At 40.2% G+C, this 27500-nt stretch overlaps 3 protein-coding genes and 1 long non-coding RNA gene across 5 annotated transcripts in view; 2 read left to right on the forward strand and 2 right to left on the reverse strand.

The window, feature by feature from the left end:
• LOC116063564 (metabotropic glutamate receptor 7-like) overlaps nt 1–27500 on the reverse strand; it is a 480756-nt gene that overhangs the window by 388148 nt on the left and 65108 nt on the right. For both annotated transcript variants that reach the window (XM_036002392.1, XM_036002393.1), the window contains exon 2: nt 20740–20956. In XM_036002392.1, the coding sequence (XP_035858285.1) occupies nt 20740–20956 (217 nt within the window). The remainder of the gene's footprint in view (nt 1–20739; nt 20957–27500) is intronic.
• LOC116034688 overlaps nt 1–27500 on the reverse strand; it is a 678603-nt gene that overhangs the window by 219119 nt on the left and 431984 nt on the right. The window lies entirely within an intron of this gene.
• Nucleotides 1–27500, forward strand: part of LOC116065136 (myosin light chain kinase, smooth muscle-like) — a 766302-nt gene that overhangs the window by 153152 nt on the left and 585650 nt on the right. The gene's annotated exons all lie outside the window — the stretch shown is intronic.
• Nucleotides 8579–14963, forward strand: LOC116040281. Its single transcript, XR_004101182.1, has 3 exons — nt 8579–8590; nt 12363–12372; nt 14869–14963. It is a non-coding gene; the product is annotated as an uncharacterized LOC116040281 (long non-coding RNA).

The following is a 27500-nucleotide window of genomic DNA, read 5'->3' on the forward strand; positions in this document are numbered from 1 at the left end:
TATATATACTCATATATAGATATAGATATAACGATCGAAGAAGATACATACTAGATATAGACAAACTATAGATAGACATACATAGTATATATACACTAGAGAGATATATATATATACATTACAATAGAGATATAGTCATAGCTATACGATATAATATATAGATACAGAGACTATATACATGATATATATAGATAAGAGATATACTATATATATATATATACATACATATAGATAGACGATATATATAGAGATAGATATACATATCATAGAGACATATATATAGATAGACATATATAGATGAGCTATATGATACATATATATATATAGATATATATATATATAGATATATATATAGATATAGAGATATATATAGATAGAATATATACCTATAGATATATATATAGTATATAGATATATAACATATAGCTATATATATAGACATACATACATAATATATCATATATATATAGATAAAAACGATATATAGTACAATATAATATATAGTACATAGATATATACATATATATAGATATATATACAGTAGATATAGATATAATATATCACTAGATATAGACGAGTATATAGATATACATATATATATACATAGTATATATATATATATTATATGACATATAGTATTAATATATATACAGACATAGTATATATACATAGATATATATATATATATAGTATACATAGATATATACATATATATATATAGACATATATATAGATATAGATAGATACAGAGATATATACATAGATATGTACATATATATAGATATATGATATATATATATGATATATATATACGATATATAGATATATATATATATAGACTATAGATATATATGATATATACATATATAGATATATGCTATAGACATACATATGATATATACCTATATATATATATAGATATACTATTACATATTATATGATAAGTATAGTATATATACATATATATATATATATATATATACATACATATCTATACATATATATATATATGATATATATACATATATATATATGATATATATATACATACATAGATATATACTATATATATGATATATATATAAATATATATATATATATATATATACATACATATAGATATACATATATAATAGATATACTATATACTATATATATGACCTATAGAGATATATATATATATACATACATATATATATACATATATATAGTACATATAATACATGATATATAGTATATACATGATAGAGAGAATATATGAGATATATATAGATATATAGCGATATAGTAGCTAGAGATATAGATATATACCAGGTGGTTCCAGCCAGAAGAAGCAGCTTCTCCTTTCTAACAGGCGATCATCAGTATTCATACTTAAATGACAATGATATGCTGCTGTAGCTAGCTGACTAAGATAACATTAGCTTCATGAGTTGGTAGAAAATGCAGAATCACATATTCAAGACGTCAAGGTTGATTGTTTGAACACAGAAGATGAAGATTAGTTTCAAATGAAGTAAAAAAACTAAATCTAAAATAAACGAAAAAAGTATTTACTTCTCATGTGTCCTTTCCCTTGTTTTTCCTGCCTCCTCCTCCCTCTCCTTTATAACTCTCTCTCTCAGTTTTTTATGGTGATGAGTGGAGAGAAAATAAACAGCTGTGGGCTGCAGCCACCCCGCCCCCCCTCCCCCCGATCCATTCACCCTGGGGAGCTCATCAACCAACATCGGATCTGCTACAATAAATGCCAGAGAGAAGAATTAGCTGCCTGGTTCAGAGTCGCAACACACACACACACACACACATACACACACACACACACACACACACACACAGACAGACAGACAGACACAAACACAATATATGACTCCTAAGGTTGAGTTTAAACACATTTCAACACAAAAACAAACACAAATTGTGACATGTATGCTGGCTGTTCATGTAAATAAATATTCATGAGCTGATCTACAAATGTGCACATGCACACACATGCGCTCACACACACACACACACACACACACACGTGATGCTCAGACACATTACCGCCTCATAGATCCGTCTCTAAAGGAGCTGCCTGACAGCCAAATCAATTCTCAAGCTACTTGTCTCTTAGCGGCTCTGTCTGAGAGGGAGAGGTAATGACCCAGAGACTTTGGATGAAGTGAAAGTTTACAGACTCACTGCGGGCTGTGTGTGTTTGTGTGTGTGTGTGTGTGTGTGTGTATGTGTGTATGTATGTGTGTATTTATGTGTGTGTGTGTGTGTGTGTGTGTGTGTGTGTGTGTATTTAAGATGGATATCTGTTTGGCAATAATCTTTGGCTTCAGCCTGCATGTCCTGACTGTGTGTGTGTGTGTGTGTGTGTGTGTGTGTGTGTGTGTGTGTGTGTGTGTGTGTGTGTGTGTGTTTGACTGGATGTGTGTTGAGTCCTCTGTCATACGTTCCTCTGGTATATAAGAGGGAAAGGATAAAAAGACAAGACAACCAACCTTTTTACTAGCTGCATCAACTGCAGACCAGAAGTTGTGTTAATTCGCAACGTTAACCCTAGGGATTCCCCAGCACTGTTTTGGTCCGAAAAACACCTATTACAGTTTTTCTCAATTGCTAAAACACTAAAACCCATTGGCTGAACAAAGGTCTCAGTTGCCTGAACTCATTTAGCTAATTGTTCAGTCTGTTGTCAATACCTTAAACCATTTCACATGGTACAACATAATTTGCAGATCTCACTTAGACTTTTCAGTAAAACTCTAAACACATTCTGCACATGTCATCCATACTGGTAAACAATCAAATAGAAATAGAGAACATTGAGTGAACACAACTACTCAAAATTGATTTCACTCGTTTCAAATGATGTGATACAACCAATATAAGCCAGTTCAGAGAGCAAACAGGCTGTTGAAGGTGGGAAGGAGAAAGTCAGAGAATGGATAGAAGAAACGATGTGAGAGGACGAGGACGAGTGCATATGCGAGGTGTCAGGGTATACTGTTGTACAGTGCATTGTAGGCTGTATACTGTACAATGAACAAATGGTATGTCCCTGAACATTATGCTTTCCAACAGTACTGACTGCTCAATAGATTTTGACTGGTTGCAGGCTTATATCAACAAAGAATTATTAGAATTACAGTATCACAGAGACAAAGGACACGTTTGTGAGATGCAGGGTACAGTAGGGTACAAGGAGGAGGAAGAACAAAATAAATTGCAAAGAGAAAAGCAGAGTAGTAATTTCTGATCAATTTTGAGCTACTATGATAGAACATGTTTTCGTTGATCTAAAGACGATGACGGAAAAATATGAAATTTGTTTTGAGATTAAAAATGTACTTCTCCCTGAGAACTATATGTTTTGAGCAATGTGTTTTCTATTTTTTGGTGTATTGTTTACTGACTGCTTGATAGTGTATATCATTTTGATCACTTTGTTTATGATTTGAGAGCAGCGTTTGATTTTGAACACAGGTAAAACTGTTTTGAGGCCAAAGTTTGATTTTGCGAGAGGAGTCAGAGGTTTTGTAAATAGTGTTTGAAGATGAGGTTTTGTGTTTAATGTTTTCAGAAAATGGAGCAATTTTAAAAAAATGTGTTTTAGCAATTGAGAAAAACTGTAAAATCCATATTGTACCACAAATATAATATCTAAACACGCTTTATCTAAACACGCTAGATCGGGACTTTTGGTTTCACTTTTGACGCAGTTAGGTTAAGGAAAAGAAGGTGGATGGGCTTATAAAAGTTATGTTTATTGACACGCGGGACAATAACTACTCTCTGTAGTCTCTCTACATACTACTCTCTACTGTTGTCTCTCTACATACTACTCTCTACTGTTGTCTCTCTTCATACTACTCTCTACTGTTGTCTCTCTACATACTACTCTCTACTGTTGTCTCTCTTCATACTACTCTCTACTGTTGTCTCTATACTCTCTACTGTTGTCTCTCTACATACTACTCTCTACTGTTGTCTCTCTTCATACTACTCTCTACATACTACTCTCTACTGTTGTCTCTCTACATACTACTCTCTACTGTAGTCTCTCTACATACTACTCTCTACTGTTGTCTCTCTTCGTACTAGTCTCTACTGTTGTCTCTCTACGTACTACTCTCTACTGTTGTCTCTCTACGTACTACTCTCTACTGTTGTCTCTCTACGTACTACTCTCTACTGTTGTCTCTCTACGTACTGCTCTCTACTGTTGTCTCTCTACGTACTGCTCTCTACTGTTGTCTCTCTACATACTACTCTCTACTGTTGTCTCTCTACATACTACTCTCTACTGTTGTCTCTCTACGTACTGCTCTCTACTGTTGTCTCTCTACATACTACTCTCTACTGTTGTCTCTCTACGTACTACTCTCTACTGTTGTCTCTCTACGTACTACTCTCTACTGTTGTCTCTCTACGTACTACTCTCTACTGTTGTCTCTCTACGTACTGCTCTCTACTGTTGTCTCTCTACATACTACTCTCTACTGTTGTCTCCCTACGTACTACTCTCTACTGTTGTCTCTCTACGTACTACTCTCTACCGTTGTCTCTCTACATACTGCTCTCTACTGTTGTCTCTCTTCATACTGCTCTCTACTGTTGTCTCTCTACATACTACTCTCTACTGTTGTCTCTCTACATACTACTCTCTACTGTTGTCTCTCTACATACTGTTCTCTACTGTTGTCTCTCTTCATACTACTCTCTACTCTTGTCTCTCTACATACTACTCTCTACCGTTGTCTCTCTACATACTGCTCTCTACCGTTGTCTCTCTACATACTGCTCTCTACTGTTGTCTCTCTACATACTACTCTCTACTCTTGTCTCTCTACATACTACTCTCTACTGTTGTCTCTCTACATACTGCTCTCTACCGTTGTCTCTCTACATACTGCTCTCTACCGTTGTCTCTCTACATACTGCTCTCTACTGTTGTCTCTCTACATACTACTCTCTACCGTTGTCTCTCTACATACTGCTCTCTACCGTTGTCTCTCTACATACTACTCTCTACTGTTGTCTCTCTACGTACTACTCTCTACTGTTGTCTCTCTACATACTGCTCTCTACTGTTGTCTCTCTACATACTACTCTCTACTGTTGTCTCTCTACATACTACTCTCTACTGTTGTCTCTCTACATACTACTCTCTACTGTTGTCTCTCTACATACTACTCTCTACTGTTGTCTCTCTACATACTACTCTCTACTGTTGTCTCTCTACATACTACTCTCTACTGTTGTCTCTCTACATACTACTCTCTACTGTTGTCTCTCTACATACTACTCTCTACTGTTGTCTCTCTACATACTACTCTCTACTGTTGTCTCTCTACATACTACTCTCTACTGTTGTCTCTCTACATACTGCTCTCTACTGTTGTCTCTCTACATACTACTCTCTACCGTTGTCTCTCTACATACTACTCTCTACTGTTGTCTCTCTACATACTACTCTCTGCTGTTGTCTCTCTACATACTACTCTCTACTGTTGTCTCTCTACATACTACTCTCTACTGTTGTCTCTCTACATACTACTCTCTACTGTTGTCTCTCTACATACTACTCTCTACTGTTGTCTCTCTACGTACTACTCTCTACTGTTGTCTCTCTACATACTACTCTCTACTGTTGTCTCTCTACATACTACTCTCTACTGTTGTCTCTCTACATACTACTCTCTACTGTTGTCTCTCTACATACTACTCTCTACTGTTGTCTCTCTACGTACTACTCTCTACTGTTGTCTCTCTACATACTACTCTCTACTGTTGTCTCTCTACATACTACTCTCTACTGTTGTCTCTCTACATACTACTCTCTACTGTTGTCTCTCTAGATACTACTCTCTACTGTTGTCTCTCTACATACTACTCTCTACTGTTGTCTCTCTACATACTACTCTCTACTGTTGTCTCTCTACATACTACTCTCTACTGTTGTCTCTCTACATACTACTCTCTACTGTTGTCTCTCTACATACTACTCTCTACTGTTGTCTCTCTACTGTTGTCTCTCTACATACTACTCTCTACTGTTGTCTCTCTACTGTTGTCTCTCTACATACTACTCTCTACTGTTGTCTCTCTACATACTGCTCTCTACTGTTGTCTCTCTACATACTACTCTCTACCGTTGTCTCTCTACATAATACTCTCTACTGTTGTCTCTCTACATACTGCTCTCTACTTTTGTCTCTCTACATACTACTCTCTACATACTACTCTCTACTGTTGTCTCTCTACATACTACTCTCTACTGTTGTCTCTCTACATACTACTCTCTACTGTTGTCTCTCTACGTACTACTCTCTACTGTTGTCTCTCTACGTACTACTCTCTACTGTTGTCTCTCTACGTACTGCTCTCTACTGTTGTCTCTCTACGTACTGCTCTCTACTGTTGTCTCTCTACATACTACTCTCTACTGTTGTCTCTCTACGTACTGCTCTCTACTGTTGTCTCTCTACATACTACTCTCTACTGTTGTCTCTCTACGTACTGCTCTCTACTGTTGTCTCTCTACGTACTACTCTCTACTGTTGTCTCTCTACGTACTACTCTCTACTGTTGTCTCTCTACGTACTACTCTCTACTGTTGTCTCTCTACGTACTACTCTCTACTGTTGTCTCTCTACGTACTGCTCTCTACTGTTGTCTCTCTACGTACTGCTCTCTACTGTTGTCTCTCTACATACTACTCTCTACTGTTGTCTCTCTACATACTACTCTCTACTGTTGTCTCTCTACGTACTGCTCTCTACTGTTGTCTCTCTACATACTACTCTCTACTGTTGTCTCTCTACTGTTGTCTCTCTACATACTACTCTCTACTGTTGTCTCTCTACTGTTGTCTCTCTACATACTACTCTCTACTGTTGTCTCTCTACATACTACTCTCTACTGTTGTCTCTCTACGTACTACTCTCTACTGTTGTCTCTCTACGTACTACTCTCTACTGTTGTCTCTCTACGTACTACTCTCTACTGTTGTCTCTCTACGTACTACTCTCTACTGTTGTCTCTCTACGTACTACTCTCTACTGTTGTCTCTCTACGTACTGCTCTCTACTGTTGTCTCTCTACATACTACTCTCTACTGTTGTCTCTCTACATACTACTCTCTACTGTTGTCTCTCTACATACTACTCTCTACTGTTGTCTCTCTACATACTACTCTACTGATGTCTTACAGCGCCGCATAGCTGCTAGAGACGCTAAAGAGTGATTTTTGTGTCAATGTCTGACGCTGAGAGACACTGCCCAAGCGTCTGTATTTTACGAGTTTGGAGTGAGAACGGGTTGGAGATGCATACCCCTAAAAAAACAACATACAAGTTCAACCATTTGAAATGTTTTCTGATCTTTATAACGTCTAACAGCAGCCGGGTTGAAGCATTTCTCCACTCAGCTGAATGTTCTGTTAAATAAGTGGATTATGACCTTTTTGACCCAATAACTGTACGGAATAAAAACTCACTCAAGAAAAGAGCAGTCACACTGATTAAATGCAAGGAGAGAGTAACATCAAATTATGGCTCTTTTGAGACTTAATTCACACGTTAAATTAACCGCTGACCTTTGTGATATAATTCCCATGTTAGTCTTGAATTAGTAAGAACCGACGCCAGAGAATCAGAGAATTAAAATCACTTTGCTGCAGACTGAATGTTTAATTGAGCCTTTTTCTTTCTGTGTCTCTTGAAAAGCGTTGAGTGTCAGAGTTCAACAAGAGACATCATTTGTGGGGTTAACATTTGCGGGTTAATGGGGGGTTTTGTAGGTTTTTTGGGGGGCGTTTTTGCAGCTTTTTGAAATTTCAGCGTTGAAGTGTGAAGCCTTTCTGGAGGATTTTTTTCCAATTTTTTTGTAGCCTTTTTTGTGCCTTTTTTGAGGGTCTTTTTCAAAGTTTTTGTCTCTTTTTCAGACAATTTTTTCAATGTTTTTGTCTCTTTTCTCAATCCATGCAGACGTGTCCCGGGACCTCCCTGGATATCTGGTTGGAGCTCTCAACCCCCCTGATGTTGAACCCAAAGTTACGCCCGTAACAAGAGGCATAAAACTTATTGATGGAGCTTCATCCGTCTCTGGCTGGGACTGTGAACTCTCCACAGTGTACATGTTCTTCTGTTTTCCTGTGTGAAGATAATGTTAGTCTAATGTTTTCATGTGTTTGTATTTGCATTTATTCACATTTATTTATTTAAAACAGGGACAATGTACAATATACATTAACCTTAGACAGGAGAGATGCATTTTACCAGGTTGTAGCACTTGTGCTAATTTCCACCTGTAGTCCCTGGGCAGGCTGATGTCAAACAAATACATTTAATAACACAGTCTAATGTCTAATGTTTTCATGTGTGGAGATAATGTTAGTCTAATGTTTTCATGTGTGAAGATAAGGCCAGTCCTGTTAAAAGGACTGCTGGGTAATTGCGGGACTGTGAACACTCCACGGCGTACATGTCCTGCATTAAAGTCTTCTGGTTTAGCGTCTATGGGCGTGTTGCGTGCTCCTCTGGGTCTGTGAGGGAGCTGGCGTGATAAACTGGAGGCTAAATGTTGATTTAAAGTAGTTCAGAGGTTTTAGTTGGCCTCCAGTGTCATGGGATGTTTCTGTATCCGGCACGATAAGCCAGCAGTGAGCCAGGGACTTTAAAACAGAGTTCAGGGCTTCGGGCTGTGGGGAACTAACTGCAGGCGCTTCTGTTCTGCTTCATCAACTTTGCTACGGGACTCTTGGATGTATAGAAAGAGCTACAGGCGGTTAGCTGCTGGCTAACAGGGATCAACAGGCTGCAGGTGCAGTAGGCTGGAAACAGAGCTACCAGAACAAACTGACAGAGAGGCGAAGTCCTGCCCCTTCTCAAACGTGAAGAGACAAATAAAGTTTACATCCTGTTTGAATTGATTCATGAATTACACATCTGATGTTTGTCAGTTTAAAAGATAATTTAGCAAGTGAGTCTTTCTTAGACAAGAAAGTCTGTTTGTGGTAAAACTGTAAAAGTATTAGAATGTGATATAGTGTTTCTGCATTAATAAAGCTGTTCTAACAGAAATACCCCATCCAGCACACAGTGATTGGCACAATCAGATGCACACACACCGACACACACCAACACACGCACACAGACACACACACACACACACACACACACACACACACACACACACACACACACACACACAATGACACAAACACAAACACAGAGACACACACAGAGACGCACAGACACATAGACACAAACATAGACACACACACACACACACACACACAGTTTGTAATCAGTCCTGTGCTGTTCTCTTCTAATGAAAGAGGAGAAGCTTCTCTAATCTTTCTGCTAACAGACGACTAATAAACTAATTAAGAGCCAGGGTCAATTATTGACCGCAGAAATGAACATTTGATGAACTGGTGATGGTCAGAGCAACCCGCAGAGAGAAAGAGAGAGAGAGAGAAAGAGAGAGAGAGAGAGAGAGAGAGAGAGAGATAGAGAGAGACAGAGAAAGAGAGAGAGAGAGGGAGACAGAGAGAGAGAGAGAGAGAGAGAGAGAGAGAGCGAGAGAGAGAGAGAGAGAGAGAGAGAGAGAGAGAGAGAGAGAGAGAGAGAGAGAGAGAGAGACAGAGCGAGAGAGAGACAGAGAAAGAGAGAGAGAGAGGGAGACAGAGAGAGAGAGAGAGACAGAGAGAGAGACAGAGAGAGAGACAGAGAGAGAGACAGAGAGAGAGAGAGAGAGAGAGAGAGAGAGAGGTGTTTTTCATTTGATTGAGTGCAAAGCATACGGCAAGCTGAAGCCATTACAAGGTCTCGGCCTTGGGGGAAAAGGGATAATGGGATTCTCCCATCCATCATTTAGAGGCTGCAGATCCTCACAGAGGCTGTGTGGAAGCTCGCTGGCACATTTCATATCAGCGTTCTACATTCACTGTAAGACACTAAGAACAAATCTTTCTTTGGGCTATATCAGGGGGGGTCAAACTCAACTTCTCTAAGGGCCACAGCTGGAAAAAGTCAACCATCGTTGACTGTATTACATGCTAAGTGTGCTACCCGACTCAAATATGTAAACTCACTGGTGGTTTGGACATTTCCAAACCACAGTTTCCAAGTGAGCAAATCTTCCAAATTCTTCTTTAGTGTCGCGTTATTGCAGACTGAAAAACAGTTTCCCGTCTTTTTGGTTTTGCTGCACATTAGGATCCAGAACCAGTTCCAACTTGGAATCTTATTTTTTATTGGAATCGTTTGGAAAAATTGGTTTTGAATCAGCTGCTCATCGGTTCCAGATTTAACATAAGTAAACCCCCCCCCCCCAACACCGGTACATCAATACAATACACAATATCTTGAGTTTCATAATCTTTGAATTTTGTGTTATCAGATGGTTGAAACACCTCCACCAGCCAGACCTTTCTGGGGAATGGACAACCAGCTACAAAAGATTTGGAGAACCACATATTCAGGGTTTAACTATCAAGTGGCTGCAACATTTTTAGAAAATGTCTTTAGTGAATTAATTTGGTTTTGTGTCATCAGGTTTCCAAAACACAGACACCACCACATAGAGGGGCCAATCCAGATGTCACGACTCAGCTGGTGACCCTGATGACCCATGTGGCCGACCAGGCATTAGGCTCAGGTGACCGACAGTGGCAACACCCCTCCGAATTCACACCCAGGAACTACCAAAGACGGCTTGGAAACCAAATGCCAAAAATGACCCTCCGTGAATAGCAGGCCAGGAATTATACAACACACTAGCACTTTGCCAAGGTCCCAGAAAACGGATCTAAGTTCATTCCGTCACCAGACACATGAAAGAACATCGAGGCCATACATTACAAGGCTTGTGGTAACATTTTAAAATAACACTAACTCACAACTACGTGCTTGGCATTTAACTTTTAACATTTAACAATTACCATAGGTAAAATGAGGTTACTATTTTGATGAGTGCATGGATAAATGTATTAAAAACTAAGTAGCTTTTTTGAGTTCTTGACTGAATTAAAATATGACTGATTCTCCCTGCTTTAATATTGTCATTATTTATGTCTTTCCTTTTGTGTACTTTCAGAAATAGAAGATGACTGCCAGGGGGAGCCAGGCATTGTGACAATGACAATGCTATAAAAAATATTTATTATAAATAATAACTGTCTATTTTCTATAATTCCTTGTGGTTGAGTTTGTTTTCTCTGAGGTTTCTAACATTTTTCCCACATCATCTCTGGTTTTTAGTAGCCTTTTGCCCTTATTTCAAAGTATGGAAGTATACATTGTGTGAAATAAAAAATCAAACGTGTGTGCATGTGTGTGTGTCTGTCTGTGTGTGTGTGTGTGTGTGTGTGTGTGTGTGTGTGTGTGTGTGTGTGTTTGTCTGTCTGTCTGTGTGCGTGTCTGTGTGTGTATGCATCCGTGTCAGGGTGATGGATCGACTAATATGTGATGTTATGACTGCGTTGTCAGAGTGGAATATGAACTGATGAATGAGGTTATAACTGAGCGTGTAACAATTCGTACATCCAACACTTCCAGTACTATAGAACGGGATCCAGAAATACTGAGTCCAACTTTTTCCAAGTCACCAAATAAAACAAAGTATTTTTTTTAAAATACTTTGAAAAAAAAATGTAATTTATATTAAATCTATAAATGTCATCCTTGTCTCCTATTTTGACGCCAACCAGCCTCCAGTTTACTGAGCCGATCTTTTTGTGTTTACGATGTTTCCTACGAGCGTTTCATTAAACGGCGAGAGGGACAGACAATAATTCATGGTTTACTTTTTGCAAACATTTTGACTTCTTAAAGGGATACACACATTTGCAGAGACACTTTGTCCGATGTGAAGTGAGTGGGAATTTCCAGCCGTCTGGAATACTTTCACGGTAATCGAGCACCGTGTCATTCTGGTGGGAAATACTGAATCTTCTACTTTAAACTGTCCACCAGAGCGTCTGATTCTGTTCCACAGGAAATGTCTTTGCCGTGGTAAGTACAGTATTAGCTTACTTTATCCCAGTTCCAGTCTTTTGACTCTTATTTTAAGCTCCTTAGCTTATATATGGGAAGGCATTCAGGCTGATTTGAAAGGATGCTCTCTGCTCTTATCTTTCCTCTTCGGCCTTGGGATATGACGGTTGCAGAGCGATTGTGGGAGAGCTTCTCCATCTTCACTTTGGCTTAAAACCACACAGAGTAAATACAATATGTGGCACATAACCCGAGACATGAACCCTTGGATTCAGAAAGATTTCAATGCATTCTCATCAATGGGTTCATGTGATATTGTTTGAAATTACAGCGACTGCCAACCGCTCATATGGCAGTTGAGTTTAGCCGACAAAAGGTGAGCATCATGCGGCAACGAGTTTAGTTTTGACACCAAAACGACTAGTTAAGATTAGGAAAGAGATTGTAGTTTGGATTAAAACATTCCCAAGGAACACCTGTTTCCTGGGTGAAAGTCTTGTGTTTTCTCCTTAACTTCTTCAGGACATGAACACCTGTTTCCTGGGTGAAAGTCTTGTGTTTTCTCCTTAACTTCTTGAGGACATGAACACCTGTTTCCTGGGTGAAAGTCTTGTGCTTTCTCCTTAACTTCTTCAGGACATGAACAACTCTTTCCTGGGTGATTGTCTTGTGTTTTCTCCTTAACTTCTTCAGGACATGAACACCTGTTTCCTGGGTGAAAGTCTTGTGTTTTCTCCTCAACTTCTTCAGGACATTAACACCTGTTTCCTGGTGAAAGTCTTGTGTTTTCTCCTCAACTTCTTCAGGACATGAACACCTGTTTCCTGGGTGAAAGTCTTGTGTTTTCTCCTTAACTTCTTCAGGACATGAACACCTGTTTCCTGGGTGAAAGTCTTGTGTTTTCTCCTTAACTTCTTCATGACATGAACTCTGTTCCCCCGCTTGAAAGCCCTGTGTTTTAGGAGCAACATCCTATAAGTTGCAATTCATTACCTTTATCCCCAACTTTAAATTGCGTCCCTAAAGGAAAACTTTGCCTGTTTTATCTAAAAATATACATTTCTCTGCACCATCTAGTGGACTGAAAAAGCAAAAGACTTATTATTCTAGTACCAAAAAGTTAAATTCCCATGTGCAATTCATAGAATAAAAGATTGATACTCCATCCGTGTATCGATACAGTATTGCCACGAAAATATCACGATACTATGCTTTCTGAGATTACTTTCTAATGGCAGTGTATGTAAATATACTTCTAACCTCTTCCTCTATCAGCAGCAAGACATCTTTTGTCCGTGCCTTCACAAAACACGTACTTGTTGGATGAGCCGTTTAGAAGAAATAAATCAGGGTGAACCTGTGTGAAAGTAGTGGTCATAAAAAATAGGACTGGACACATTCAACTCACATAGATACTTAGAAAGCTTTGGAGGCTGGGTGCTGGATCCTAAAAGTTAATAATCATGAGTAAAGCTACTAGGACAGAACTCCAATTAGAGTTTATGCCACAAAACGAACGTTTCGGGCAGTGCCCTTCCTCAGTGTGTGCACAGGCGATTACAACCAATACTCCACACACAGGTGGATTCAATTATACAACCAATACTGCACAGGTGGAGTAAATCACCCAACACTAGCACATCAATCCCAAACGGAGGGAGCCACAGCCAATCCAGATCAGGGTTAGGAAACATGTAGCCGTCCTACAAATGTGAAACCAACATAGGAATCAATAAATGATGCCTCACAGCCGATACAGAGACGCGTAACACATGCAGGAAGAGTCAAAGCAGGACTTCTTCAAGTACTCGGACTGGATTTATGAATGGAAATAAAACTATTCAAACTTTTGACGGTATAAAGCAACAAGATCCAACATTGTGCAGTCGTTCTCTGGGAGATAAGTCACGAATCAGCGCGTCTGAACTGATGAGTCACTGAGACGACAGCTTCGTCTTAACGAGCTGTGGCGGTGGTCATTAAAACTGTAAAGCGCAGCAGCAGTAAAAGTACTCAATGCAGAAAACCCCTGTGTGTGTGTGTGTCTGTGTGTCTCTATGTGTGTGTGTGTGTGTGTGTCTGTCTGTGTGTGTGTGTGTGTGTGTGTGTGTGTGTGTGTGAGAGAGAGAGAGAGAGAGATATGGCTGGGGTGGAAATTAGGAGCTTCCAGCGCTGGAAGAAGTATTCAGATCCTTTACTGCAGTAAAAGTGATAATACCGTACTGTAAAAATACTCAAAAAATATGTACACTGTATGTTTACAGTGTACATTGCTTTTGATGCAGTAAAGGATCTGAATACGGTTTTCTTTCCTAGCGTCCTCGGCTCGGCATGCGGTTCCCACGGCGATGATAAGTAACGTGTTAGTGTTGGGTTTCTGGGTGGGGAGGAGGCTAATCAGCTGCTGACGCACGCCATTCGGGACTCCCAGGTAATCAAACAGACCAATGACGCGCTGCATTAACTCGTGGGTCGCTTATCTCACAGTTCTCCAGACTAATGGATTTATAAATCAACACTGTGGGGTCTGTTTGGAAAGAAGACAGAGGAGGATGAAGAGTCAAAACAGCTGGGATGGAAACAAACCTGAACAAACAACTAATGTTCGCAGAGACAGATGGATGCCAACATCACTTGTAAACCTGTGTGATGCATATAAAGAATGGACAAAAGAAGCTTGCTTTTAGTGGCAATCTGACCACAAAAAACCTATCACACACACACACACACACACACACACACACACACACACACACACCGCACATCGCTATACAGTGCTTTTGCAGAGAAATCGGTGCAGCAGATTCTGGTATTAAACGAAATGGAAGAATGTAAAAATGTTAAACTTTTCAATGGAGTTTGGTCCAGTCAGAGGTGGGAGTAAGTCACAAGCAAGTCTCAAGTCTCTGTGGTGAGAATCAAGCAAATCGAGTCACTGCTATAAGTCAAGCAAGTCACAAGTCAAGTGTTGTCCAAATGAGGCCCTGTCAAATCCGACTCCTATTAATTAATTCCCACGCTTTCTTTAACTGGACTTGGTTTACCAGAACACAAGGATCAATCTGAGACGAAGTTCAGTTAAGCAAATTTACAGAGTCCAGCATTAGAGGTTACAACACAGCTGTGCGTTCATAAACAGCATCTAAGTTTCCCTGGCAACAGACATTAAGTCAGAGCTGGTCCCACCAAAATCTCATCTGAAGTGAACTCTGATCTGTTCTTCCCTTCAGCTTTTATGCTACATGAGGGTGTCTTCTTGTTTCTAAGCAAAAACCTATCTTTCACACACACACACACACACACACCAAGGTCGGGGCCTCTGTGTGGTGCAACTACCTCTTCTAGTCTTTCCTCTTCTTCTGCTTATCTGTCATAAAGGCTTAAACTATAGTTAATGGCTTCAGCTTAACCTTCTAGCTGTCAGAGACATTTCCTTGAACCACTTCCTCAATGACACACAGCTCTTTTATGAGCACAAATATTCTACACAAAAATGACCGTTAACGTTAGCTAAAAGACACATTCACGTACCGTTGTTTGTGTTGCTTGAATGATGGATGAAGTTGGATGTTGTGGTTCTTGTGTCCGTAATTTTGAGTTGCAGTCCTTGCACACCGCTGTTCTTTTTTTACAATGAGCATTGACTGCAAACTCTTTTAATCCGAATTTCACTATTTTGGATATAACCCCTTCCATGACGGCTGCCAAACAAAACATAACTTCTCAATACCTTAAAAAAAGACTAAGGCCTGGTTGTTTTATTAATTAATTATTAATAAAAATTCAAGTCCTTCGAAGCAACACTAGAGAACTTTTCCGCTTCGGTCCCCCTACCGGTTGGAAGTGGAATTATCGTAATGTCTCATCATGTCTCATTGGAACTACAGATCTGCTACCCGATCTGGCAAACTTGCATAGTGCGGTTAGAGCCGATAGAGGGCCGCAAAGCAAATGCAGAAGTGCTGTTCACCCTGTAACGAGTTGATGAACCACTGAAACGATTTTGGAAACATTATTTTAAGGTACATTATTTTGGTGCAAGTTTGCCAGATCGGGTAGCAGATCTGTAGTTCAAATGAGACATAAGAATAATGGTAATGTAACGGTAAATGACAAGTTCTCTAGTGTTGCTTTAAAGTCATCTGTCTCAAGTCAAAGTCAAGTCGAGTCATTTATCAATCAAGTCAAGCAAGTCTCAAGTCCTCAAATTGGCGACTCGAGTCAAGTCGTGCGACTCGAGTCCCCCGCATCTGTTGGAAACTGTAAAAGAGGATCTGTAAAAGGGAAAAGAAGTACCTGGCAGGTGATTGGATGAACCATCTGCCTATCAGACGACGGTGCCAGCTGCTTCCTGGCCGACTCTCTATCTCTTTACTGGTTGTTTAACCAGGAAACGTGTATCAAAAAGGGGGAAATAAGAAATTAGAACGAGGAGAGCTAGGTAGATAGTTTTAACGTGTGCTGAATGCCGAGTTGGTGCCTTACGCTTTAAACATTTTTGGCTTTTTTTTGTGACGTTTTTTCGCCTTTTAAAAACAACCTTTTTTGTTGGGTTTTTATTTATTTTTCCCACGCTTATCTCAACTTTCGATGTTTTTTTGACGCTACTGCCGTTTTTATAACGTTCCTTTTTAAAGTTTTTTTCAAAGTGTCACAAACACAAACGTTAACAAAAAGGTGTAAAAAAAGGGCAAGAAATAAAAAATATGCAAACTGTTTCTGTCACAGCAAACAGCCGCTGCAGGTTTAGTTTATCAGAGTTATGTTTGCGAAGCTCTATTTTGTTATTGCAGAAATTTGAAATAGTCAGTTATATCTTCTACATGTTTGAAGCAACAATCTGGATGTCTAACAATTATGTCTTTTAGACGTGTTCTAGACGACTTCTTGCTCCCTGGGTAACCTGTAGTTTCTCTTCCACAGCCATGGGGGTTGTTTCTATATCATGGAAGACCACTGTGATATTGCAGCAGCTTTCCTGTGAGATGTATGATTTTTTATAAATAATGCCGACACTGTCTGGACTGCTCATGTAAGAAACCCAACTATGCAAACCGTTTACTACCAGAGCAAACAGCCGCTGCAGGTAGTTTTTCCTCGGCATGGTAAATATCTGGGAGCCAGTATTCTCTCCATCTATCTGCTGCCGACTCTCCCTTCAGACGCTGTTAACGGGCTCCGTTACCTTGTCAGCATTCTCCTCCTCTGAAGGAATGAAATGCAAATATCTCACAGCGTTTATCTCCAGCATCCTGCTGATTCAGAGACAATGAGAGCAGCTTCCTGAGGGGCTTTGAGATGTGTCTCTGTTCTGCAGAATAATAACCTCAGATCAGAAACACTCCACACGTATTCTCCTCCAACACAGGCTACATCCACACTGCTACGTTTAAGTTTAACCCTCCTGTTGTCCTCGGGTCAAATTTGACCCGTTTTTAAAGTTTCTGTATCAGAAAGATAAGTTTCTTTCAACCAAATTGCCTCAAAATCAACATGGATTGTTCCATACAACGCTCTTTGCAAGTGAAATGAAGTATCAGATCATTACTTTCATTGAATTTTGGGGGTTTTATTCAATTTATAGGATTTGAAAATGAATTAAAATGGTTTCCTGACTAAACGGTGACATATACCTGTCTGGGATCCACTCCACATCCTCTGATGTTAGTCAGGGTAATTCATAATTTCTGATTTTTTTTTAACTCAGAAATTAGGTATGATTTTATAAAAATTAGGTTTATTGACCATGAATTCCAGAAATAAGTGTAAGCCCCAATTTACGATGGAAATACCTTTATTCAGCCTATGTGAAGAAGAAAACACAGATGACAATTCAAAATATATCAGAAATATAATAGAAAGTATGTTGTTGCGTGTCATTGGCCATTTTTAAGTTGGTATATGGAAATCCTGGAGCTTTCTTAGTGGGTATACTAATACAATGTCATCTCATCTGTGGCGATGTTTGGCACAGAGCGAGCGCTCCAGCCGTCTTCTCACTTCATAATTAAGCTATGTCTTTACCCCTGTTATAAAAATCCACTGTGCTGCGCTCAGACCACCGCCGCGTAGCCTAGCAACGCGTGTTGTTTACATGTCTTTTGACAAGGCGGCTGCATTGAAGAAGCTAGAGCTAAGGTAGATATGGGTGAGTGTTATTTTCATCTGAGGGCGAGGAGCGCGCAGCTCGCCCGTATCATCGCAGCGCAGCAGCCTTTTAAATTGTTACTTTGTCAAGTCGTACTTATTATTAAAAACAGAGACAAAAATGGACAACTTAACTGCTTCAAGAGATTCCATATATGCGAGTGCTGACCCTGTTGTGACGCAAATAGACTCAAAGAAACGCAAAACGTCCAAAAAGAGACAGAAATAGACTCAAAGAGACGCAAAACATCCAAAAAGAAACAGAAATAGACTCAAAGAGACACAAAATGTCGAAAAAGAGACAAAAATAAACGCAAAGAGACACAAATTGTCCAAAAAGAGACACAAATAATCTCAAAGAGATGCAAAACGTCAAAAAGAGACACAAAAACAGGCAGTTGTGACAGCGGGTAAAGCTTGGGGGTAAACTAGTTATTTTCAGCCAACTTTATGAAGAAAAAAAATTGCCCCCTCCCATTTTTCCTTGCCCACCTTAGTCATTTTACCCTAGCACCAGGCCTGCCTGAAGATGCAAAATACACGCCAACAGAAATATGAAACTCCCGTTAGTAATTTAGAGCACTTTGTTTCTGCCGTAGCGATGACTCGGCTGGTTTATCAGACTCGACTCAGCGGCTGCAGAGACGGAGAGAAAGCCTGGGAAAACTTGTGATAAGAGAGAAACTCTTCCCTGCTAATCCGTCTCCCAACACCTGACTAATCACTCTGGATGTTTTCCTCGCCGCAGTACTTCTATCTCCACCGACCTGCTGGAAACCAAACACACTCTAATTATATTACCGCCGCTGTGTGTCGGTGTGAGAGAGAGCTATACATGGTATAGATTTGTGTCTGAAAACTCCAGTAATCAATACATGGAGGATTACTCTCAAATCTGCAGACAACCCAGAAAGACTTGCACACTTTTCTCTCTCTTTTATCAGATATTTATCTGCTGCACAGTCGACTAAGAAGGCGTTGTGTGATTTCTAGGATTGATAGCATCAGAAATAAGAGGATTTGGGAGAAATTACAACTACCGACTCTCCTAATAATGCACGTTTCATGGGTTTATCATTCATTTCTGAAGGATAAAGCCTGTTCCTCACTGTCTGATGAAGGGAACTGGCTGCGTTGGCCAGTCATGTCAGTGTGGATCAGTATTGTGGGGGTGTTTTGAGGCGGTGTGAGAGTCCCGCACAGGAAACAGGAAACATCACTGCCTCTATCTCTGCCACAAGGAAGTTTTAAAACACCAAACACAAGCTCTGAACTCTTTCCTCAGTTCCTCCGTCTCTTTTCTTTCTCTCTTTCTGGTTCAGATGACATTTTATTTGAAACAAACCTGAGCCGACAATCTGAAGTTGGGTTATTGATCCGCTAGAAGAACATTAAGATTAGATCTTAGAGGTAAGAGACGGGGCCGTTGATTTATCTGCTCATTAAGTTAAAAAACAAGAACATGGCCGGAGGTTACAACCCAGGGTTTTATCCTAAATGTCCCTTTAAAAGAGACGCAAAATGTCCAAAACAGACGCAAAGAGATGCAAAACGTCCAAAAAGAGACGCAAATAGACTCAAAGAGACACAAAATGTCCAAAAAGAGGCTCAAAGAGACGTTAAACGTCCAAAAAGAGACGCAAATAGACTCAAAGAGACGCAAAACGTCCAAAAAGAGATGCAAATAGACTCAAAGAGACACAAAATGTCCAAAAAGAGGCTCAAAGAGACGTTAAACGTCCAAAAAGAGACGCAAATAGACTCAAAGAGACGCAAAACGTCCAAAAAGAGACGCAAATAGACTCAAAGAGACGCAAAACGTCCAAAAAGAGACGCAAATAGACTCAAAGAGACACAAAATGTCCAAAAAGAGGCTCAAAGAGACGTTAAACGTCCAAAAAGAGACGCAAATAGACTCAAAGAGACACAAAACGTCCAAAAAGAGACACAAAGAGACGCAAAACATCCAAAAAGAGACACAAATAGATGCAAAGAGACGCAAAACATACACAAAGAGACGTAAAAAGTCCAAACTCTAATGAATAGTATTTGACGGTAAACGGTGTGAGGATTGGGTCAAATGAAGTCTTTTTTGAGGGTGACAGCAAGGACGGCCGTGCAATTAATCTGATGGAACCAGAGTTCAAACAGCAGCACGGATCAACGATCAGGGTCTTATCCGTGTGGAAATATCAGCCGTCCGTTAGAAGATTTCTGAATCTTCTAACGGACGTGTCCTTTAAAGAAATGTCCCCTAACTGCTGTTAGATGTGAAGAGTCGCCAGATTGCTCCAAATGTCATCGAGATTATTTAGGGAGCAATCAACATCCCTGTACATAACTCCTTTCAAGCTTCTGTGACTCAACAACTGATCCATTTCATCTTCATAAATAAGTAGTTTTACTTTTACATTAACTAACACGTCCACAGCGCTGTGGAGGAAGGTCTGACTAGTCCACAAAGCATTCCTGGATCTCTCTCTCTCTCTCTCTCTCTCTTTTTTTTACATTCACTAACTTTTAGGGGCGTAAAGACCGACACAATCGGAGGAAGACGCGATGAGCGACTCTTCCACCGATTGGTCGGGCGTCTTACCTGCTTCTCTGGAGAGCTGCATGAAGGCGTCCACGCCCTTCTCACCATAGCTGCCCTCGGACGCCACGGTGGAGACGTAGTTCCAGCCCATCGCCTTGACGATGTCCACCATGGCCTGCGCCTGGAAGCTGTCTGGAGGGACCACGCGGGAGAAGAAGTCGTAGCGCCGGTCGTCGCTCAGCTCCGGGGCCGTGGACGCGTAGCTGATCTGAGGAATCTGCAGAGACAGAGAGAGATTTGTTGTTTAACCTATTCCTTGGGTTACAGATCCCTGCACACAAAAACAACCAGACATAAGAGCAGCTTCTTTCCCACTGCCATCACTCTACTGAACGGCTGTGGACTCATCCCCACTTCTCTACACATTACATACTTATCATTCCAATATGCATCTTGCACACTACTTTGCACTATTACTTTTTGCACCTTACATCTTCATCACTCCATGTTTACTTGTCTTGACATTATGTCTTATTTGTATGTTTGTATTTTTGTATAGTATGTTGATATGTGCCTATATGTATATTGTTGTCTCTATTGTACAGTATGTTACTACTACATGTCTATTTATTGAATTTATAGAGAGTTAACACCTACAGAAGTCACATTCCTTGTGTATGTAAGTATACTTGGCCAATAAAACTGATTCTGATTCTGAAACAATTACAGAACTGCGTTTGTGTTGGGCCTTGTACCAACAGCCAGCAATGGTAATATTCTACATATTTCAACTTATTTTAAGAACACCGGTTCAAATATTCTGCAGTCAGCCACACCCCAAACATTTCATGCTCACATCCCACTGTTTATTTCATTCATAATCTACATACTTATTTGCTTTGAGCCTTGCACTGTTTAAACGGAGTGCACACATTTTTACATTGCACGGTTAAATACTCATTTTCTGTTTTATAAATCCTGTTTTCTGTCATTGTTACCATGCTGACGGGTGCTTCCTGTTGCAGAAAAGGCGTGGCCAAGGGTTAGGGACTGTTATATCCTGTGGGCCAAACCATGTGCTGCCACGTTGGAGGGGGGTGGTTTAGGTTTAGTTGTAGTCTTCTTATGTCCATTGGTTGCCCCGTGTGTGTCCTTCAGTTTTGACCAAGCCCAGTTATATATATAAAGGTAAAGCAACAGGATTACTCCTATGGAAATAGTATATATATATATATATATATATATATATATATATATATATATATATATATATATATAAAGGTAAAGCAACAGGATTACTCCTATGGAAATAGTATATATATATAAAGGTAAAGCAACAGGATTACTCCTATGGAAATAGGATACTAAATGGTTATATATTTTGCCTGAGGTTTTTACAGTGCAGCATTTGTCTCATTCAGTTAGGTATAAACAGTTTGTTTATAGTTTACATCCTGTTGTGTCATTGATATTTTGAGTAACGTTAGATTTTGTTGACATCTTTTATAGGCCTACATGTTAGGTCTCAGTGCTCCGTCCCTAACTAAATTATTGGTGCTTATTTCTTAGAACTTAATCAGAACAGGTGAAAGTGCTTGAAATGTAACAATTTAGTAACTTTGTGTGGGAATAGCAGGTGCAGAAAGACAACATTCCCACACAGACACCTACACTCAGACACACATACACATACAGACACACAGACACACACAGAGACGCACAGACACATAGACACAAACATAGACACACACACACACACACACACACACACACACACAGCAGGCCCAGTTAGAAGGACACAGTTAAGTTTCATAGCACCTACATTTAAATACACTCGGGTCCAGTAGACCTGAACACCTCATATGCAATAGTTATGTGTAGGGGGGTGTACCATGTGTAGTCATATGTAATAGTTATGTGTAGGGGGGTGTACCATGTGTAGTCATATGTAATAATTATGTGTAGGGGGGTGTACCATGTGTAGTCATATGTAATAGTTATGTGTAGGGGGTGTACCATGTGTAGTCATATGTAATAGTTATGTGTAGGGGGGTGTACCATGTGTAGTCATATGCAATAGTTATGTGTAGGGGGGTGTACCATGTGTAGTCATATGTAATAGTTATGTGTAGGGGGGGTGTACCATGTGTAGTCATATGTAATAGTTATGTGTAGGGGGGGTGTACCATGTGTAGTCATATGTAGTAGTTATGTGTAGTCATATGTAATAGTTATGTGTGGGGGGGTGTACCATGTGTAGTCATATGTAATAGTTATGTGTAGGAGGGTGTACCATGTGTAGTCATATGTAGTAGTTATGTGTAGTCATATGCAATAGTTATGTGTAGGGGGGGTGTACCATGTGTAGTCATATGTAATAGTTATGTGTAGGGGGGGTGTACCATGTGTAGTCATATGTAGTAGTTATGTGTAGTCATATGTAATAGTTATGTGTAGGGGGGGTGTACCATGTGTAGTCATATGCAATAGTTATGTGTGGGGGGGTGTACCATGTGTAGTCATATGTAATAGTTATGTGTAGTCATATGTAATAGTTATGTGTAGGGGGGTGTACCATGTGTAGTCATATGTAATAGTTATGTGTAGGGGGGTGTACCGTGAGCAGGCATATGTAATAGTTATGTGTGGGGGGGTGTACCATGTGTAGTCATATGTAATAGTTATGTGTAGGGGGGTGTACCGTGAGCAGGCATATGTAATAGTTATGTGTAGGGGGGTGTACCATGTGTAGTCATATGTAATAGTTATGTGTAGGGGGGTGTACCGTGAGCAGGCATATGTAATAGTTGTGTAGGGGGGTGTACCGTGAGCAGTCATTGAAAATAAGTTATTTGTTATGTTCTTCACAGAAAATGAGCCAAGGCCAGTGAGTTTGAGTTAGAAGAAATAATAAATAGCATCATTTTTCTTTTAGCAAACTTTGAAAACGGGTTCCACAGACCTGAACACCAGAGAAGACTTAACTGGAAATTGAGTTTCGGTTTGAGATAAAAATGCAACTTTTTCTCTGAGCCATTGCTAATAAAGTGGAGAAGAAGAGGAGAATGAATCAGAGCTGATTTCCTTCTGTTTGACTAAAAGTGTTGGTGGTAATTACTCTGAGTGTGCGAGGGGTCAGGGATTATGTGATCTCTGTCCATCACCGTCTCCACTAATGGCCAGGAAAACTTAAATCCCATCCCTCGGGAGATTCTCGTAGAAACTCTTAAAGTTGCAAACCCCCTCAGTAGATATTTCTCCCAATTAGCCTTTGATCTGCCGGGAGTGGAGACGCACTAACACTCACATTGTGTCGAGTTAAAGTTTGATGTTTGCAGGAAAGTGTCGAGGGTTTAAACACCCACAGACGTTTCTGTCGAGCCACAGTTTATTACACACACACACGGCTCATTATTTTTGCTTTTCAATTCATAAAAAAAGAACACAAAGATCTGGTGCAAAAAGGGTTTTGGAAATATAATTTGCTGCACAAACACTTTGGTCAATTCCTGTGGAAATTCATGCACAACAGCACAACACACACAACATCACAACAACACAACACACACAACATCACAACAGCACAACACACACAACAACATAACAGCACAACATCACAACAGCACAACACACACAACAACATAACAGCACAACAGCTCAACACACACAACAACATAACAGCACAACAGAGGCCTGTACTACGAAGCGAGATTTGGCGTTAACGAGCTAACTTCAGGTTCAACCCAGGGTTTTCTGTACTACGAAGGTGGATTAGTTGTTATCGGGTTCAATCGTCGTGGTAACTTATGCTGAACACCTAACCTGGTCAGGAGCAGGTCATGTTGGAGATTAGAGATCAACCGGTGTAAAAGCACCGCCTACTGACCAATCAATACTCGACTGATAACGGCGTCACCGTTCTTAGAAGATCAGCTGGAGTTCGGTGGGCGGAGAGAGAGAGAGGTGCGCTCATAAAAGTTAAAACATTTAGAGAGCGACAACCCCGTTAACATTCCCTGATGGGTATTTTTATGAAAGATATAGATTTTCAGCGGAGGGAATTACTTATAGGCTATTTGTTGCCTTCATTAGCCGTGTGTTGCCAATGCGCACATCGGTTTAAATTATGTTTTTATGTTTTTTTTTATTTTCTGTCACGATCGCGCACCACTGCTGGGGTTGCAACTGAAATAAAAGGCTAAAGCAACGACAGTTTATGGAAAGCAAAAGTGTAATTATGGTCAGATCTTGTGCCTGACTGATGGGGAAGTGACCAGTTTAGTCTAATGTATTGTAGTGGGTGTACTGTACTGTATATTGGCCAGAATCTGCCTTTGGGGGAGGAGGGCATATCATAGTGGGGGGTCTGGGTGTCCTCCCCCAGGGAAGTTTTAAGCATCAACGACTTCATTTCCTGCATTCCGATACACTTTTATGCACCAATTTATGGTGAAATACCTCCATTGAGCCTATGTGAAGAATAAAGCACAGATGACAATTCAAAATATATCAAACATATAATGGAAAGTATGTTGTTACGTGTCATTGGGCATTTTTAAGTGAGTATATGGAAATCCTGGAGCTTACTATCACGTAGACTACACCACTGGATATTGATAAGCTAAACGTTGTGATTTACACATAACAGCGTCAGCTTTTTTGCCAGCTTTCCTTCCTGCGTTTTGCCTGTAAAACTGTGTCTGTGTTCTTCATAATTATGTAGAATTATAGTTTGTTCTTCTTGTTTAAAAGATGCAGCTCTGGTAGATGTTTGCGATTGGTCGTGGTGCGCAAACACTGCCTCTTTTATGTGAACGCGCGCGTCTCTAGATTGGAAAAACCTGGGTTGACTGAACTAGTTGATAACCAGCGTCGTGATACAGGTTATGCGGGACCGCGGTTGTTAGGTTAGGTGAAGCCGGATCACTGAAAGAAATCCAGGACATGTTGATCTTGATTCGTAGTACAGGCCTCAGGACAACACACACAACAACATAACAGCACAACAGCACAACACACACAACATAACAGCACAACAGGACAACACACACAACAACATAACAGCACAACAGCACAACACACACAACAACATAACAGCACAACATCACAACAGCACAACATAACAGCACAACAACACAACAGCACAACACACACAACAACATAACAGCACAACACACACAACAACATAACAGCACAACACACACAACAACACAACAGCACAACACACACAACATAACAGCACAACAGCACAACACACACAACAACATAACAGCACAACAACACAACAGCACAACACACACAACAACATAACAGCACAACACACACAACATAACAGCACAACACACACAACAACATAACAGCACAACACACACAACATAACAGCACACATGTTTTTGTCCCTCTTTTCAACACTTTTTTTTTAATTCATGGTCAATAAACCTAATAACATGACATTATACCTAATTTTTGAGTTTGAAAAAAAGCAGATATTATCAATTATTTTGACTAATAGAACAGTTAACACCAGAGGATGTTGAGTGGATCCCAGACTGGTTTATGTCAAAGTTTGGTCAGGATGCTATTTTGAAACCATTTAAACATTTTAGTTTTTTCAAATGCCATGATATTAAATAAAACAACCAAATGGAAGTAATCAATAATCTTACCTGCAAAGAACATAGATGCATGGATGTATATGTTGTATGGGATCCATAACATGCATGCATTTAAGTTATTTTGGGGCAATTTGGTTGTTGAGAAACCCATATTTCTGATATAAAAAACTTTGAAAACGGGTCAAATTTGACCCGAGGACAACACAAGAGTTAAGAAAGGAAGAAATGTAAATGTCTATTTTGCGAGGAACAGAAGGACCAGCTGGAAGAAACGTCAGGCCGGATGAATGAAAGTCAGCAGAGTTTTTCCCTTCGTAGCTGCAGTGTTGCTCAGAGTCACCTGTCGTGAGGTGATGCAGAGCCACGACAGCTTTTTACCAAACACTGCTGCTGGCTTTAAACGGAGCTGAAATGTCTCGGAGCTTTTCTGGCTTCTGATGCAAGAAAATCACAAATACTACCTCATCTGGCCTGAGGTGATAGACGCTGCAGTATGACACAAACACAGACACACACACACACACACACACACAGTCATAAAAACCCTCACAAAATGAAAAACGCACATAAACAAGTTATTGAGTGAGTGTACTGTTGCAAAAAAAAAGCAGAGCAGAGAGAAAAGCATGCAAGCACATGAATATGCAGATGTCACAGACACACACAGACACACACACACACACACACACACACACACACACACACAGTGGGTAGGTTTATTTTTTACTGAATCTGGAGGCCTACGGCTTGAAGACACAGTAAACTTCAGGGAACCAGAAGCACCTTCAACCTGCTGCTCCTGCTTTATCTCCGCCCCTCTCTCCCTCCCTCATACGTCCCTCTCTCCCTCCGTCATACGTCCCTCTCTCCCTCCGTCATACGTCCCTCTCTCCCTCCCTCCCTCATACATCCCTCTCTCCCTCCCTCATACATCCCTCTCTCCCTCCCTCATACGTCCCTCTCTCCCTCCGTCATACGTCCCTCTCTCCCTCCCTCCCTCATACATCCCTCTCTCCCTCCCTCATACGACCTCTCTCTCTCCGTCATACATCCCTCTCTCCCTCCCTCATACGACCTCTCTCCCTCCGTCATACATCCCTCTCTCCCTCCCTCATACGACCTCTCTCCCTCCGTCATACATCCCTCTCTCCCTCCCTCATACGACCTCTCTCCCTCCGTCATACGTCCCTCTCTCCCCCGGGACAA

The sequence above is a fragment of the Sander lucioperca genome, chromosome 6 (genome assembly GCF_008315115.2).
Source record: "Sander lucioperca isolate FBNREF2018 chromosome 6, SLUC_FBN_1.2, whole genome shotgun sequence".
Taxonomy (NCBI): domain Eukaryota; kingdom Metazoa; phylum Chordata; class Actinopteri; order Perciformes; family Percidae; genus Sander; species Sander lucioperca.